This window comes from Chanodichthys erythropterus, chromosome 10 (genome assembly GCF_024489055.1).
Source record: "Chanodichthys erythropterus isolate Z2021 chromosome 10, ASM2448905v1, whole genome shotgun sequence".
Classification (NCBI taxonomy): Eukaryota; Metazoa; Chordata; class Actinopteri; order Cypriniformes; family Xenocyprididae; genus Chanodichthys; species Chanodichthys erythropterus.
The window spans coordinates 9,079,916-9,096,607 of NC_090230.1; the positions used below are offsets into that span (position 1 = coordinate 9,079,916).

The following is a 16,692-nucleotide window of genomic DNA, read 5'->3' on the forward strand; positions in this document are numbered from 1 at the left end:
GATAGATAGATAGATAGATAGATAGATAGATAGATAGATAGATAGATAGATAGATAGATAGATAGATAGATAGATAGATAGATAGATAGATAGATAGATAGATGTGTGTATTTCAAATCGAAAGTAATTACAAATCAAATCAATTCAGTAGTAGTGCATTAGCGACATCTTGTGTGAAAAAGTCATTACTGCAGTTTACTAAACACTAAACCAGGTCTGACAAATTACACATCTATACGATTTTTTCAAAGAAATGTATTACATTAATAGATATTAAAAATATACTAGATTTTAAAAATATACAAAATAATATATATATATATATATATATATATATATATATATATATATATATATATATATATATATATATATATATATATATATATATATATATATATATATATATATATATGTATTTAGTCTGGTAGGCCTACTTCTATTATTCACGAAAACAACGTAAATTTATTCAGTATTTTATGTTAAGTAAATTATTATTTTATTTGTATTGGGCCTATTATATATTGTTCTGATATTTCTATTATTATTATAGCTATCTTAAAGAGTTAAAGTTGTATATCCCCATGTTGTTTCTGTGTGTATATGGATTCAGTGAACGTTTAAAATGTCACGTACCGCCTCCATCCAGCTCGTGTCGCTACAGCGCTCGGTCTCGCGTTGAGTGACGTCATAGTGATGTAGAGCGCAGTGCGGGCGGAAGCGGGTGGGATGATGGCGGCGGTGCAGCGGGGCTCCAGCAAATGGCTCTTCACCCGAGAACAGCTCGAAAACACGCCGTCCCGCCGCTGCGGAGTCGAGCCCGACCGCGAGCTCTCATACCGACAGCAAGCCGCCAACCTAATTCAGGACATGGGACAGAGGTTAAACGTGTATCCTTCACTAAAACAGCAGAGATGTGACAGAGTTAGCCGTTAGCACATTAGCACGCTGCCGCTTTTGATCAAGTGGAAAATGTGGCGGATAAAATACGGTGTTTTATGCGTTAAAATGTACACAAAACGCCAGATATTTTTCATAGTTCGCGTTTTAAATGCATAATAAAGTGTTTTTGGGGGTATAACATGAGTAATTGTGTGAAACAGGCTTGTGTGAATGACAGGAAGGTGATTCAGTTTCTTTATGCTTTATCTAAACAGTATTTCTGGATTAATATTATTTTTTTACCTAATTTAATCTGATTTTAACTATAATAGTTGGGCTGTTTTGTGTATTTTGGGGGTTTAAGATTGATTTCGAGATATAATTAGTGTAATATAATGGCTAAACAAGATGTTTCGTTGTACGTTGTCTTATTTAATATAAATGTTATTGAATGTCATTGTTTTGCCTTTAATATAGTTTATTACTCAGTGCCAAACCTATATTAGTGTAATTTGGCACTTAGCTATTTTGGTTTGGTTTTGAGTGATAGTTTTGAAAGTAGTTATATATTAATAGTAGTCGATTTTATTTTTGTGTATTGTGCTTCATATAATAGGTTATTTTGCAGTGTTTTTCTTCCTTGATCAAACTGTGCAGATCCCAGCTTACGATCAACACAGCAATCGTCTATATGCACCGATTTTACATGCTTAATTCCTTTACGAAATTCCATAGAAATGTGAGTATGCATTTTTGATGGATTTTTGATCACACTACATGTTCATATTTATTTTTATGTTTGTTGACCACAAGAATTTTAGGATTTCACTGGAATTTAATTGGTAGCACTAGTCCCATACGTGACCTGATTGTTTGACTTTTTTGTCATATTTTGAAAGGTATATTAATTCTTTGCTGTCTTCGATCAGATCATCTCTCCCACCACTTTGTTTCTGGCTGCTAAAGTGGAGGAGCAGCCCAGGAAACTTGAACATGTTATTAAAGTAGCACATGCTTGCCTGAACCCTCAAGACCCTCCGCTGGACACCAAGAGCAATGTGAGTGTGATGCTTATGTGTAATCTAGTTTCTCACTCTACTTTATTCTAGGGCTGGGCAATATGGCCAAAAAATAATCACAATAAATGTTTTCCTTATCAGTTGATACTGCTAATTAACATGAAAATTTCAAGATTTCATCTTTTTCTATAATGTTTAAAGGCAGATTTTTGCTCCTGATTGAAAGTTGTAGAAACCAGACAGTTGATTGGTTTTAAATGACTCCTTATTGTCAGACCATGACAAACATTTGCCAAACAGGTGAACATTTCACAAATCTGAGGTAGAAATATTTATAATATATTTTTTCTACATCAAAATATCCTTAAGTTAACTTAAGTAAATCCTTTTTCAGTCTTTTTTCCTTAACAAAAGAAATATCTTGCCCAGGAAGCTTGAGTTGAGATGCAGATGTAAATTTGTTTATTAACAAAAACCGTAACATCTGTAAAAATTGAAACAACCTCATAGGGTAAAATTGAAATATTCTGACTAATGATTCTACTTTTACCATTAAAATTAATCATTCGTCATCCATAGTATCATACATTTAGATCATGATAACCACAGGTAAAAACCACACACACATATAGTACCTCACTACCATGGTAAAATGTAACTGTATCGATGGTATTTGTTATGAAAAAAAACTAATGCTGCGTCCCAATTCGCCTACTTATACTACGTCCTAAAAGTATGTACTGTTTTTGTAAAGAAAAAGTACATACTTTTGAGTGTGTAGTAGAAGAGTATGCAAGTTTTGGGACATACTACCTCGTCATAACTGCGTCTTTAACGGACGTTCTGTTGCTTAGTTAGTCAACCTGTAACTGTTTAAACTACCCTGTCAATCATCTTGTCACAGTTAAAATCCTCCACATTGAATTAAATTTATTTTCTTCCGTTTCGGAGAGAAATGTAGTCGCACGTTGATCTGCTAGTCATGGGTCTTTCATGCAGAGAACTCTCCTCATCTTTGCATAATGATGCATTTAAAAGTTAATGACCAAACACATCGTTATAAAAGTTCACAATGCTGTTGCAGATGAAATATAATGTGGATAACATTTAATAAATATCTTTTTGTCAGGTTAGAAACTGCTTATTAATCATTCAAGCCCCTTTATCTTAACCGTCGTACCTCGCACGTCCGTCATGTTTGTAGTTTTTAAACACTTTTTATTCGTATTTGTAGTTCTAATCGAATCCTCGTCCACAGCGCAATGTGTTATGGGCAATATTAGCCGTTAGAAGTGTGCACGGATCTGCACTTCGAATTCTAACCGGAAAAAGTACACCATCCGGGTATCTTTGGAATACTCATTTCAACATACTACGATTTGGCACATACTAATTATTTTTTCGAATACTATTTAGGACGCATAGTATGCGAATTGGGACGCAGCATAAAACTTTTTTTACATTTTTGACTAAATCCAAATGCTTTTGCTTAAATGTTCAGTGTGTAAATTTTAGCGGCATCTAGTGTTGAGGTTGTGAATTGCAACCAACGGCAGCTCACCCCTCCCTTTTGTGTGATTTGAGAAGCTACGGTGGCCGACACAAGACAAAGATGTCGTCTGAGACAGCAGAGAGTACGTTAGCCAGTCAAGCAATGAGGTTTCTTCTTACTTCTAACAAAGAACGGTCTCTGCTTCTAATAAACCAGACGACGACTATTACTACTTTGTGTGTATTCAACATAGTGACAATGTAAGCTGGCAATAAAACATGAATGATTTACACTCTGTAGAGTGTTTGTCCGTTTAGGGTTAACATGCTGGAGCAAAATGATGCCTTTGCAGGACCTGCAATGTATGTAGATTTAAATGGCTCATTCTAAGGTTATAAAAACAAAACAATTGTTTTGAGTGGTGTAAAAAGACCTTACATAATGAACTGTGTATTATATTGCATTTCTGTCAATGGATCCTCTCAAAGTTTACACATTGCACCTTTAATAACAAAAAATACTGTATATTCCATTACTCCTTTAATACATGTCCACAGTAATATAACACTAATCAATTTATTATATACCACATTTCACAAAACATTGGTGTAGTTCAGGGGTGGACTGGCTGTCTGAAACACCTGGAGTTTTCCCGCTGGGCCGCTATACAATGTGGGCCAGCCAGTTGTTACTACAGTAAATGAGGGTGATTTGTAGATTGAAAAGCCTTCTAACTGTATTGTTCATGACAGTGTTTCTCATGTTTGTCAGTGCCGTTTCATCTGGTTTAAACTAGTTTAAATCACAGAGGCATTTGTTCTTCATTGAGTTCAGTCGCTTCTCTATGGATCTCACAGTGCTGTTTAGTGGTCACGTGATCGAGACCGATCAGCAAGTAAACACATCTGCTCAAGTAAGCTGAGCAGATAAATGGTCTGTGTGGCTTGGTTCAAACGAGCAGCGCTGTTTCATTCTGCTTTTGGTGCATAAACATTATATTGAACATTTATCAAACTTTTGTTAGAATTTGGGAAAATTATATTGCGGTAATTATCGTTTTATCACCCAGCCCTATAATGTTATACAAAATTATGTGAATTGAACATAAATTATATAAACGTTTAATTGACTTATTATTTGGTTAGTTTTGATGTTATGCCATCATCATAAACATTGAGCTGGTGTGATTGTGTTGAACCGCAGATGTACCTCCAGCAGGCCCAAGAGCTGGTGCTGTTGGAAACCATAGTGCTGCAGACACTTGGTAAGTGGCAAGTCCGTTATTAAAAAGTGTCTTTGTGCTTGATTGTGAACACATGAGTCTTGTCTAATCGATGGTTTTGTTTCAGGGTTTGAGATAACTATAGAGCATCCACACACAGATGTGGTGAGATGTTCCCAGCTAGTGCGAGGTAGATGCTTCCAGTCTTTCTTCATCTTTCTCTCTTTTTACTGCCTCACTTATCGAAACTCACAACTTCATTCTGCCTTTTTGGCTTTGTATTGTAGATGATGTACTATATGGAAAACCCAAAATGTGCATTAAAGGTGTTTTTTTTTATTTTTATTTTTTTTAAGTTAAATGTTTTATTCTGTAAGATAATGCATAAACTCCTGTGGAAGCACATTTACTCATTATATTCCTAGAAAAAAGTACTTGACTTAAACTTTTAGACTAAATAGTTTTACATTTAAACTACAACTTGTCTTTCTATTTTTGTGCCAATTGCTCTGTAGGTGGCAATTTTGGGACAGAAATACTTTTTTTTTTTTTTTTTTGCAGAAATTACATTCAAATGTTTACATTTATTATATCTTATATAACTGATAATACACTACCATTCAAAAGTTTAAGTCAATATGATTGCTTTTTAAAAAAATAAATAAAGGATTAGTCCACTTTTAAATAAACTTCCTGATAATTTACACACCCCCATGTCATCCAAGATGTCCATGTCTTTCTTTCTTCAGTTGAAAAGAAATTAGTTTTTGATGAAAACATTCCAGGATTTTTCTCCATATTTGGTGGGCACCAAACAGTTGAAGGTCAAAATTAATTTCACTGCAGCTTCAAATTGTTCTACACGATCCCAGACAATTTGTATTACTGCCCACTAATTGTTTTATACTATTGAACTAGCATATAGCATATAAAAATTAGTTCAAACTTTGACCTGTGGAGGGCAGTAATACACTTAGCAGTGTCTACACTGCTGGAATTTTAATAAAGATAAGGGCTAGTTCAAGATGAGCATTGGTTAAATTGTATAAAAATGGATAAATTGTATAAAATGTTATTTTTTTATTATTATTTATTTTAGAAAATGAGTGATTGTTTCTCCAGATAAGACCATTATTTCTAGACTGGGATCGTGTAGAACAATTTGAAGCTGCACTGAAACTAATTTTGACCTTTAACTGTTTGGTGCCCATTAAAGTCCACTATATGGAGAAAAATCCTGGAATGTTTTCATCAAAAACTTTTAATTTCTTTTCAACTGAAGAAAGAAAGACATGAACATCTTGGATGACATGGGGGTGAGTAAATTATCAGGAAAAGTTTATTTAAAAGTAGACTAATCCTTTTAATAGTAATACTTCAACAAGGGTGAAGTTAAATTAATTTAAAGTGACAGTAAAGACAAAGATTTCTTTCAAATAAATGCTGTTTTTTTTAACATTGTATTCATCAAAGAATCCTAAAAAAGAAGCAGAGTTTCCACAAAAATATGAAGCAGCCTGACTGTTTTCAACATTGATAATGATAAATGTTGTCTGAGCAGCAAGTTTGTATATCAGAATTTTTTTTTTTTTTTTTTTGAAGGATCATTAGTCACTGAAGACTTTTACCATATTTTATCTGAATCTTCTCTCTTTCTCCTCACAGCGAGCAAGGACTTGGCCCAGACCTCCTATTTCATGGCTACCAACAGGTTGTTACCCTGACCCCTATTTATTGCACTGCCATGGCACCCTATGACTTCCTATTAGGCAGGGTTCTCCTTCCTGTGTCCAACGCCCTCTCGCGCCTGGGCGGGGCGATTGTCTGCCCGGCCTGGCGCAGTGCGGTGTAATGTACGGAGGGCTTGCTGTTGGCGCAGAAGGTTGAATACGCAGCCTGGAGTGTAGAGGTGCTAATAGAGATATCTTGATTGAGTGCATAGGTCAATAACTCAATTGGTAGCCTGAATATCAGCTCAGAGTTCAAAGGTGTAAACTTGACTAGAGATTGTCACGGTAAGTACCAAAGACCACATTTATTTTTCATGTTGAATTTTTGCTCTATTATTATTTAAAAAAATAATTTTAAAGCTTTTAAATATAAAAAAATAAACATAGATATTCTATTTATTTATTTATTTAGGATGATACAGCATCTTTACAGTATTTTTTTCAGAGAGGGTTTGTTGTTTTGACTTGGATTTATAGAATAATTCTTGAAAGAGATTTAGAATTGATCTACAATTTATATATTTATGGTTTGTGAACGACTTCATTATGTTTACAGTATGTTTTGTTGGTCTTAAGCACTGTTAATATTGACTTAACATTAAAACTTAATTTCTCCTGTATTGTAATTATTTACAGTGCTTTTTATCTTTGGCAACTTAATTTAGGGAAGGTCCTTTATTGCACTTTGACTGCCTCCAGCACACTATTATTATAATTTCAGAGCATCTTTAAAAAGCCCTGTTTTTGCAGGACAAAAATGGCATCTGAGTTTGACTGAAGGCAAAAATGTAAAGAAAAAGATGCGTTTTAAAATGTATCTGGATTAGTGTAGACGTAGCCTCAGCTCCCTTTTTAAGATCCAACCTGCAGTCTTTGTATTAGCAGCTTGAATCTTTAATCAATCAGATGGCATCTCATTATCCATCCTAAAACAACTCAGCAACTGAAGTCTCATCCTCTTCTGTCACCGATTTAGCGACTATAATAGGAAGACCAGGCCCTTCCTGTCGGAGCATGCTACACGACTCCTTGTCAAAGCTATTGTTCTGTCCAGTCTGGACTCTTGTAATGCTTTCTTGGCAGGCCTTCCAGCATGTACTATCAATCTTCTGCAACTGATCCAGAATGCAGCAGTGAGAGTGGTCTTTAACGAGCCGAAGAAGAGCGCACATCACACCTCTCTTTAAAAACTTGCACTGGTTGCCAATTGCCGCTCGGATTAAATTTAAGGCACTGATGTTTGTCTACAGAACAACCACTGGCTCTGCACCCCTGTACCTAAATTCACTACTGCAGACTTATGTGCCCTCCAGAAGCTTGCATTCTGCAAGTGAGCAGAGCCTTGTGGTGTGATCCCAAAGAGGCACAAAATCACACTCATGGACCTTTACCTTGACTGTACCCTGCTGGAGAACTGACCTGCCTAAATCAACCTGAGCTGTTGAGTCTTTAGCTATTTCTAAGAAATGGCTAAAGATGCATCTTTTTTGTTGACCTGTTAATACTAACATTTACTATTATATTTCAATTTTTTTTATATATATATATAACTAGCTACGTGTACTGTGCTAGACTAACTAGATATAGCACTTACATATTGGTGCACTGTTGTTGGTTTGATTGCTTCTATTCTCACAAGTCGCTTTGGATAAAAGCGTCTGGTAATTGATTAAATGGAAATGTCTTATGCTTCGTTTCCACTGAGCGGTACAGTACAGTTGAGTACAAATCGGGACGGTAAACTCTGATCTGGCTTGCATTTCCACCACCAACAACATGCCCTTACTATGTCATTCTCGCGCAAAGAAAGCGACACGGTAAACAACAATGGAGGACACAGCAGATCTTGTTAGAGCTTCTCGATATGTGGCTGTTACAAGAAGAAATGGTATTGTGTATGCATCTTCTGTTGTCATTACCCTTGTAGTATGCGTAAGTGATGATTCTCTGCCAACCAGTCAACGTTCTGCACCGAGTTTAGCTCTACCCTTTAGTAGCGGACTACTGTGCTAGATACCCCAACGGAAGGGTCCCAAAAAAGTGGTGCGGTTTGGTATTAGGGTACCATTCACAATTTCTGACAATGGAAACAGCAAAAATTGCATACCATACTGAACTGTACTGTACCGAACGGCTTGGTGGAAACGAGGCATAAAAGATCATTTCAAGCTAGTCAGATGACTTTGAGCTGGTTTGGTCATTAAAGCAGGAAGTTGAGTTGCTGTTAATGCCCACTCACTGAGAGGTTGTAAATGAAGCTTTTGAGTGGAAAACACTTGCTGGTGTCATGCTCTACCATTTGAGTGTTGTGCATTTGATGCCAAGTGTCAATTAAGTTATATTTTGTTTTGTTGACTAAATCTGTTTCATGCATTACATACCATTTTGTTTTACAGCCAACCAGACAAACAGCATTCTAGCAAACATGCATCCGACTGGACTATGATCAGCTTTGACTTGAAATAATCCTGATTATTATGATGAACTAAGAAGAATGGAAATGAGCTGAAGTATTTGAATTAGCTTCTTAGGGAAGCATTTCTTGTGTCCTCTGTTTGTAATTAAGTGTTTTGTCTTTTCTCTTTTTCTTCTTTCTCTTGCAGTCTGCACCTGACCACCTTCTGCCTGCAGCACAAACCCACAGTGGTGGCATGTGTCTGTATTCACCTGGCCTGCAAGTGGTCCAACTGGGAGATTCCTGTTTCTTCAGATGGGAAACACTGGTGGGAATATGTGGACCGGGCTGTGACTCTTCAGTTGCTTGACGGTCAGTCAAACACAACTTTACATAACATTTAGTGGAACAACCCTGTCAATAGATAGTTCACAATTGTTCATTCAAATAATTTGATACTAGATGCTAGTATCAAACCAAGATACTAGTTTATATATAAAATTACACGCACACACTCTAGGGATGTAACGGTACACAGAAGTCACTGTTCAGTATGTACCTCGGTTTTGGGGTCACAGTTCAAGTTTGGTACAAGTAAAAACAAATAATCCCCAGTGCTAGGTAGGGCTGCACAGTTATGACAATCATAATTGTCAATTATTTCAAGGGAATTGTCATAACTGTGCATGTAATTATGGGACTGCGGATGAAAGTTAGCCTTTGGCTAAATCCGGTACAATGCATGGAATAAAAACATTTGTTAAAAATTGTACATGGTTTCTTTGCAAACAAATGAAGAAAGAAAGATATTTTAATTGCGATTATTAATTACGATTATCACAATTTGCATTGAATGATGTTTTGAATGGCTTTATACCATTGTTTGAAACAACTGCATGCCATATTTTTATATAAAAATAAACAAGCTGAAAACACTCTTCCTGAATTTTTTATTTTTTTTATTGCTTTTCTATAGCATTAAGCCTCAAATATCAACTATACATTGATATTTGGTTTGGATTCTTCTTTAAATAATAAAAAAAGTAAACACATGCATGGTATAGGTGCTTTTGCGCCGGGTTGTTCTTAGAACATAGATATAGGATCTAGCCAGGCAATAGATACAGATATTGGATGTAGGAACTAGGGCCTGAAGTGACGTAAACTGCACTTGTTGTTGTGACTTTTATTTTGACGTGCTGAGAACCGGTCAGCCAGAGCCTGAGCACACAGTGCTCGCATTAGCCTTTTTCACACTTCCGGGTTTTTGGCTTCCCCACGCTGGGTAAAAGTATTTTCCGTAACAGTTATAGATAGTCAAGCCTAAGAACCAGTTTGGGAATCAGTCTTTTTACAAATTAAATGTCATGAAAATGTTTAAACGGTCTTGGTGATTTATTGGTGAGACTACAGAGCTCTCATTAAGAGCTACATTTATGAACTAATTTGAAGTGATGGCACTTAAATTGGTTATGTTCTCTGTGTCTGTTTGGCACGTTTGTGCATTATCACACTCCATGTGCTGTAAAGACAGTGTCTGCGTCTCAATAGTAGGCTATGTGACATTGGTAATATTCAGTATTATTTAGGGTGGATAGTATGGACATTGGGATGCAGGGAGTGTTTTTTTGCGTCGTGCTGGGGAAATGATCAGCTGGCCCTTATCACGCAAATGCCAAATCTGTTTCGCCAATATGCTATTACGGAGACAACTGATCCTAGACCAGCAGTTATCGGCAACTTTTCCCAGTAAAAGCAATCCGAAGGAACATCAGGCAGTGGTTTGAGTGAGAAAGTTCCATGCTAACCTCAAGTCCGTGGCCCGGGGATGTACACTTAAGCCTACCTTTCAGAAGCACATTTCAGTCTTAAAAATCATTATTCATCTTCGGCAGTAAAAGTAGTCATCTTTTGTATTCATGTCTGTGTAGGTTTATTCGTTTTGATGACATTTTTGGATGTACAATGTACAGCATAAATGAGTACACCCCCTCTGAAACTTCTGAAAGTCAGCAGTTACTCAATTACTTAGAAGACATGTTAGGGATCTTTAGAGATATAGTGTTCCAGCAAGTCTGTTTAATCAATTGCCAAAGATGAATGTCAAATTTATTCAGGAAAATAAGATTTTCTTATCAAGGAGATAAAATGTTGTGTAGCAAAAATGAGTACGCCCTCCTAAAAGTTACTAAATAAAATAAAATATCACTATTTCATGGTGTAAGTTTAAAGCAATGTTTGATCAACAGGTAAGTATGTTGAACCAAAACATTTAAAGAGCAGTAATTTCTTGACTATTAGGCCGTGTGTCCACCTAAGCGTTTTTTCCAGCTGCTAGCGTATTTTTTCAATTGTTTTCAATGGGAACGCCACGTTTTTTAAACGCCAGGAGCGTTTAAAACAAGCGCTGAGAGCTCGGCGTTTTTTACCGGTCGTTTGAGTTGAAGAATGTTCAACTTTGAGTAAAACGCTGTGCTCATCACTGTCACTTTTTAGCCAGCCGTCCAATCAGAGTGGAAGAGGGGCGGGACAAATACAACTCCGACCAACTGTCACATTCTTGCTGTACAGCGACATCAACAAACAGAAACAAAATGGATGAGAAATTAATATTGCTGGTCTCTGAACATGCATAGCAAGTAATTCCACATTGTGTGAACATTTTTAGCCTGAAACAAATTGCCTGCAAAATCAGTTATAAGTAACAGTGACGCGGATATTCCGTATCATAGCAACAAAGCGTCTCAACGGAAAAAACGCTACGCTGCAGAAGCACTCTCAAGACAACAAAGAGCAGGAGAAATACCAAGCGAGTGTCTCAGAGTAAGCAAAAGCTATAAAAAGAGTGACTGTTTATCTCAGAGTAAGATGCAGTCTGCAGAAATGACATGCATGGTGGTTGTTCTCACTGGAACTACCTACTGTAGCCAAAGCACAGTCAGTTAGCCATTTCTAAAGCCCATATTTACAAAATCTAGATTCTGGGAATCAATACTCTGGTCTCATGAGACCAAATCAATCGTTTTGGATCTAACAGCATCCAAAATGTTATGGTGTTGCTAGAGGAGGAGTACAGTGAGAAGTGCCTGGTTCCCACAGTAAAGTTCAGTGGTAGTAAAGCTCTTATATAGGGAGTATGAGTGCTGAAGGTGTGAGGGAGTTTGTGCTTTATCAATGCGGTCATGAATTCCCACTGTAATTTAATACACAGAAGATGGCTATTAATGACATATTTCTCAGTTATTACGTATATGTTTAATATATTTTAGTTTTGCCATCTTTCCTTATTGTATTAGTGATCTTAAAGAAAATACATCTTTTGTATTTGTTCAGAGCGGGTGCACTCATTTATGCTGTGCACTGTACATCAGGATGTTTTGCATATGCCAGTCTTGGGAGGGGACGGGGCAGGTTGTGGTACTTGGTAGAATGAAGTTCATTTTGATTTAGAATAACTAATTGGGTGATAACTTTTTGATACAAGTGAAATAATTCCAAACGTATTTCCAAAAAATAAATACATTTTTAAAAACGAAATCAAACTCTTTCTTGCCGCCCTAGGAGGCTGCCTAATTCACCTAAAGGCACGCCCTGGCCCTGACTGTGGCCGTTTGGGGTGAATACGTGTATTGTTACACCCCTAATATTTACATAATATTAAAAAAAAAAAAAAATTGCTGCGTTTAGCAAAGGTTTTTATATATTAAGTTTGTCTCTTGTTTTTGTAGACCTGACTCACGAGTTTTTACAGATCCTGGAAAAAACACCAAGCAGATTAAAAAGAATCCGAAACTGGCGGGTATGTACAAATACTTTTGTTTGTATTAAAAAAAAAAAAAAAAAGTATATGCTAAGCCAGAAACCTACAGCTACAACCCAAAATAAAACACGTCTGTTTAGATTTGGGATAAATATTTGATTGCAAACAGTCAAGTATTGGACAAATTAAGGTTTACTTAGTTTTGTTCTTGCTTTAGGCCACGCAAGCTGCCAAGAAACCAAAACTCGACAACCAATCACTAGACGGTTCCTTCCAGACAGCTCTGAGCCAGGACAGCTCATTGATGGGAGGCATGTGTGACATCAGAGGGGGCATGTATTCTGAACCTTCCACCTCTTTCCCATTGGATGGGGCATCAATGTCACTCAACGGCTTATCGAACTTGACAAGTTCCGCTTTTAGCTTTCCTGCACAGATTTCCCAGAGCGCAGATCCTTTTCTTGCGCTCCAGGGGGCGCCGGCAAGCAAACACGGACATGGCTCAGCAACTCTCGCCCCTCAGAAACTAACTCTAGAGAAATACCGTGAAAAACATGCAGCCGAATTAGAGCATAGACGCAGACATGAAGAGGAGGAAAGCGACCAGCATCGAAAGCACGGACATTTGTCGTCCGAACCGTCTACATCAATCAGGGTGAAGTATTCCCAACAAGTACAGGAGCGACCGCTGAAGAGCGGGTCGCTCAAACGACGCCACCCTTCCTCATCGGAGAACGGTTCCTCTAGTCAAGAAGAGTTGAAAATGAAGATCAAGGTTTCATCAGAAAGTAGTAGCGGCAGTGGTAAGAGCCGTCACAGTCCGCGCTCCAGCCGCGAGAAGCATCGCGAGCATTCGTCACACAAAGCGCCGAGACACGACTCCTCGCACTCACACGGTAGCCACCACCACCATCACCACCATTCATCCAAATCTCACCGATCTTCCAAGAGCCACTCCTCCTCTGCCTCTGTCTCTGTCAATCAACCGATAGGCCATGCTCATTTGGCGAAGATTGACAGGAGGCTGGGGGAGGGGCAGAGTTCTGAGCCCAATGCTGCTTTAATAAATAACGGTCCACACATGGATTATGAAGACACTTTTAATATGCTTGATTCCCTATTAAATGCACACAACTTCTAAACTAGCGAAAAAAAATCTTAACATTTTACATAAAACCTCAAAAAAAAGTTGATTTTCATTCTCGAGCTAATTTTATGCAAGAATCACGCGTCCGTTACATGTCATATTCTCTCTTTGATTTAATCATGTTTTATCACTGAATTTAAAGGAAAAAAACTACAAAGTGAAGGTTGTAATGGCGTTTTAGTGTAAACGTGTAAACAACAATTGTGTATTTACGATTTTAAAACTTTCTTAGAGTCGTAGAGCTTGCTAAAGAGAGATTGCAAAATGCCTCTGGCAATTTTAACTTGTTTTAGTTGGAAAAACGCAACGCAATGTGATGTGAAAATGTATATGTTTTTCATGCTTGATTCACAATGTTGTTTTTTTTTTGTTTTTTTTCGTTAATCAAAGGGATGAAAATAACAATGTGTGACTGTTTACAAAAGGAAGGTGCAGATATCTGTTCACTGTTATTTGTATCACTATCTATGTATAATTATATTTCACGAATGCTCAGGTTTGGAGGTTATTAAAAGTGAAAAAACATCAGTCGAAACATAACTGAGAATTATAACTGAAATTTCACAAAAATGCCTGTACACAGATTCCATTATATTGCTTTCCATATATTGTAAATTTTAATGTACTGTTGTTATCTATTTTGTTATTCTGTTAGAAAGCTGAACTGATGACATCATCGTACCCAGGGTCCCTTGCGTAGTAACGTTATGTCTTATGATTTTCAAGAAGTTATTCTTGCAATTCCTTTTTTATCATTAACCTTTACAGTAGTGGAAAGCAAAATGCCCTTTTTGGCAAGAAGTGGGTGGTGTTTTCTGTTTTGTTTTTTTTTTTGTTGTTTTTTTTTTTTTTGTGTGTGCCAGATTTGAACAGTCAAGATCGCATCCCAGAATTCTCAGCTGATCTGTTCATCGCGGTGTACATTGAGCCTTAAAACTGTACGATAGAGATTTTAGCTGCCTGTGTGTATCTGTCCCATTTCCTATGATCTCAGTATTTAAGATTTGATTTCTGTTCCTGTCTTCTCCCCTTTTTGGCTGCTGTTTGATTGGCTAATAAGCGGGCTGCCATTCAAATGAATCAATGGTCAACTTCATGTTCTCAGCTTTGAGACCAATTTGACGGGATAAAGAGGAGACATTCGCTCTAGATGTGGCCTAGACTCCTGTTGTGCTGTTATAACCTCCTTTCACCAGATACCAAAGGTTTGTGCCTCAGTGTTTGCCCACCGTTGGAACTGTATGAAACTTCTGTTTCCATCTTTTTATTTTATTTTATTTGGAATGCCACAGTTCTTATTATAGTATTAGATACGAGTCTGTATGGATGATGTTTTGGATCGTGTAATAAACATCCAAGAAAATTGCATATCAAATATTGCTTTGTCTTTTTCTTTACATGTCTTTTTTCTTTTTTTATGGTGGTTTAAAAGTTTAATGAAATAACTATTCTTTTTTTTTTTTTTTTTTTTTTACATTGGTGTTGGTCTGAGTAAGCCAGTATTACTGCTGATTTTAATTTATTTTAATACATTTAAAATAACCTAGAGTCAACTTGTATGCTGGGTTTCCTTTTTGTTTTTGTTTTTTTTAATACTTTTTTTTTTGGTACTGCAGAGTTTTCTATTTTTGTGATGTGTGTTAAATGTTTGATGCCGGATTTTACATGAGCATGCATGCGATGCTTATGAAATATATACTTATATAAAATGTCATATTGGCCATAGTTAATTTTATTAGTAGTTATCGGTTAATGCTTGACCAAAGTTTATATTGATCCCTTTTATAATCACTATTATTTATTTTGTATGAAAGTACAGTGATTACATAATTTCAAAAAAATGAAAATATCACCCTGGTCATTCGAAAGAAAAAAAACTGCAGGATTTTGTTGGAGCATGCATACCATATGCTTACACAGCTCCCTATGAACAACGTTTTGAAGATCAGCATATCTGCTGTAAGATTGCAGTCCCAGTAAAACAGCTCTGTTAAATCATGATGTCATATCCAACCAGCTTTCCTTATCCCAAAGCACAGAGGCGGCTCAAAACTGACATGTTTAAACTGCAATATAAGCATACAGGCTTTTGCTGATAAGCAATCAGTAGGTCAGTTGCTTTTTATTTTGCATACTGCACATTTTGGCAAATGTAGTAGGTCATTTTTTTTATACATTGAGAAAACTATACAAATATTAGTATGGTATGCCATTTTGAAATATATCCAATGTGTTGAATTCAGCAGCAGCTGTCAGTAGAGCCAGTGCAATTCCTCTCCTGACCACCAGATAGAGCTCCTGAGTCACGTGTCTCCAGCATCCAGTGGTTCAGATCCAGATATGTGGTCCGAAGGTTGATCCAGACATAAAGCGACCTCGTTCCCCATAAGACTCAAACTGGTTTATTGAAGAATGTCACTTTTTTTTTTACGTTAAATTTGAATTTGGCAGGCAGGTCTTTTGACAAAGAAAAAACAAACAGGTGTTTTGACGCGCACGCCTGTTAGCATACACTCCATCAGCTTCTAACCTCAAAACCATAGCTCAAAACGCAATTTCATCATTTTACACACTTATAACTCACTCATCCTGTAGGGCAAGCTAATAGTTTTGCGTGTTTGGGGTTTTAAAGACATCAATGATAACTGGAGAATGCTAACCACTAGCCACTATAATTTTAGCCTCAGAAATTGATTGGACAGTGAAAAGTTAGCATAACATATTATTAGCTAATATAACCTACCCCACCAACACATTAGCACTTGTTTCAAAGGCAGTGAAAGTTGGTGTATTTTGTTAAGAAAACATCCAGACTCTTTCCCCCAGTTTCACAGACAAGGCTTGTGTTTTTGAGCTGTTTTAAAGAAACTTGTACTGACATCTTAAAATATATCAGTGCCAATGTTTTTTCTCAAGATGTGCACCAGTAATGTTTTTTTTTGTTTGTTTTTTTTTCCAAGTGTACGTTCATAAAAGTTACTTAAATATCCTCCCAATTGAACTAAGGCCTAATCCTGGTTTAGTCTAATAAGCCCTGTCTGTGAA

General features: G+C 36.7%; 1 protein-coding gene across 4 annotated transcripts; it reads left to right on the forward strand.

Annotated features, from left to right (window-relative positions):
* Positions 1-531: 531 nt before the first annotated feature.
* Positions 532-15,074, forward strand: ccnt2b (cyclin T2b). 4 transcript variants are annotated; one of them, XM_067395943.1, is made up of 9 exons: positions 563-890; positions 1,540-1,621; positions 1,812-1,940; positions 4,597-4,657; positions 4,743-4,805; positions 6,281-6,326; positions 8,949-9,112; positions 12,469-12,539; positions 12,718-15,074. In XM_067395943.1, the coding sequence occupies exons 1-9, from the start codon at positions 730-732 to the stop codon at positions 13,639-13,641; spliced, it is 1,701 nt and encodes a 566-aa protein (XP_067252044.1). In that variant the 5' UTR covers positions 563-729; the 3' UTR covers positions 13,642-15,074. The 4 variants fall into 4 exon arrangements, 2 of the variants coding, with proteins under 2 accessions (XP_067252045.1, XP_067252044.1); XM_067395944.1 differs by lacking the exons at positions 12,469-12,539; positions 12,718-15,074 and adding an exon at positions 8,742-8,855 and having other exon boundaries at positions 532-890; positions 8,949-9,083; XR_010896062.1 differs by lacking the exons at positions 12,469-12,539; positions 12,718-15,074 and having other exon boundaries at positions 540-890; positions 6,281-6,630; positions 8,742-9,091.
* Positions 15,075-16,692: the final 1,618 nt, after the last annotated feature.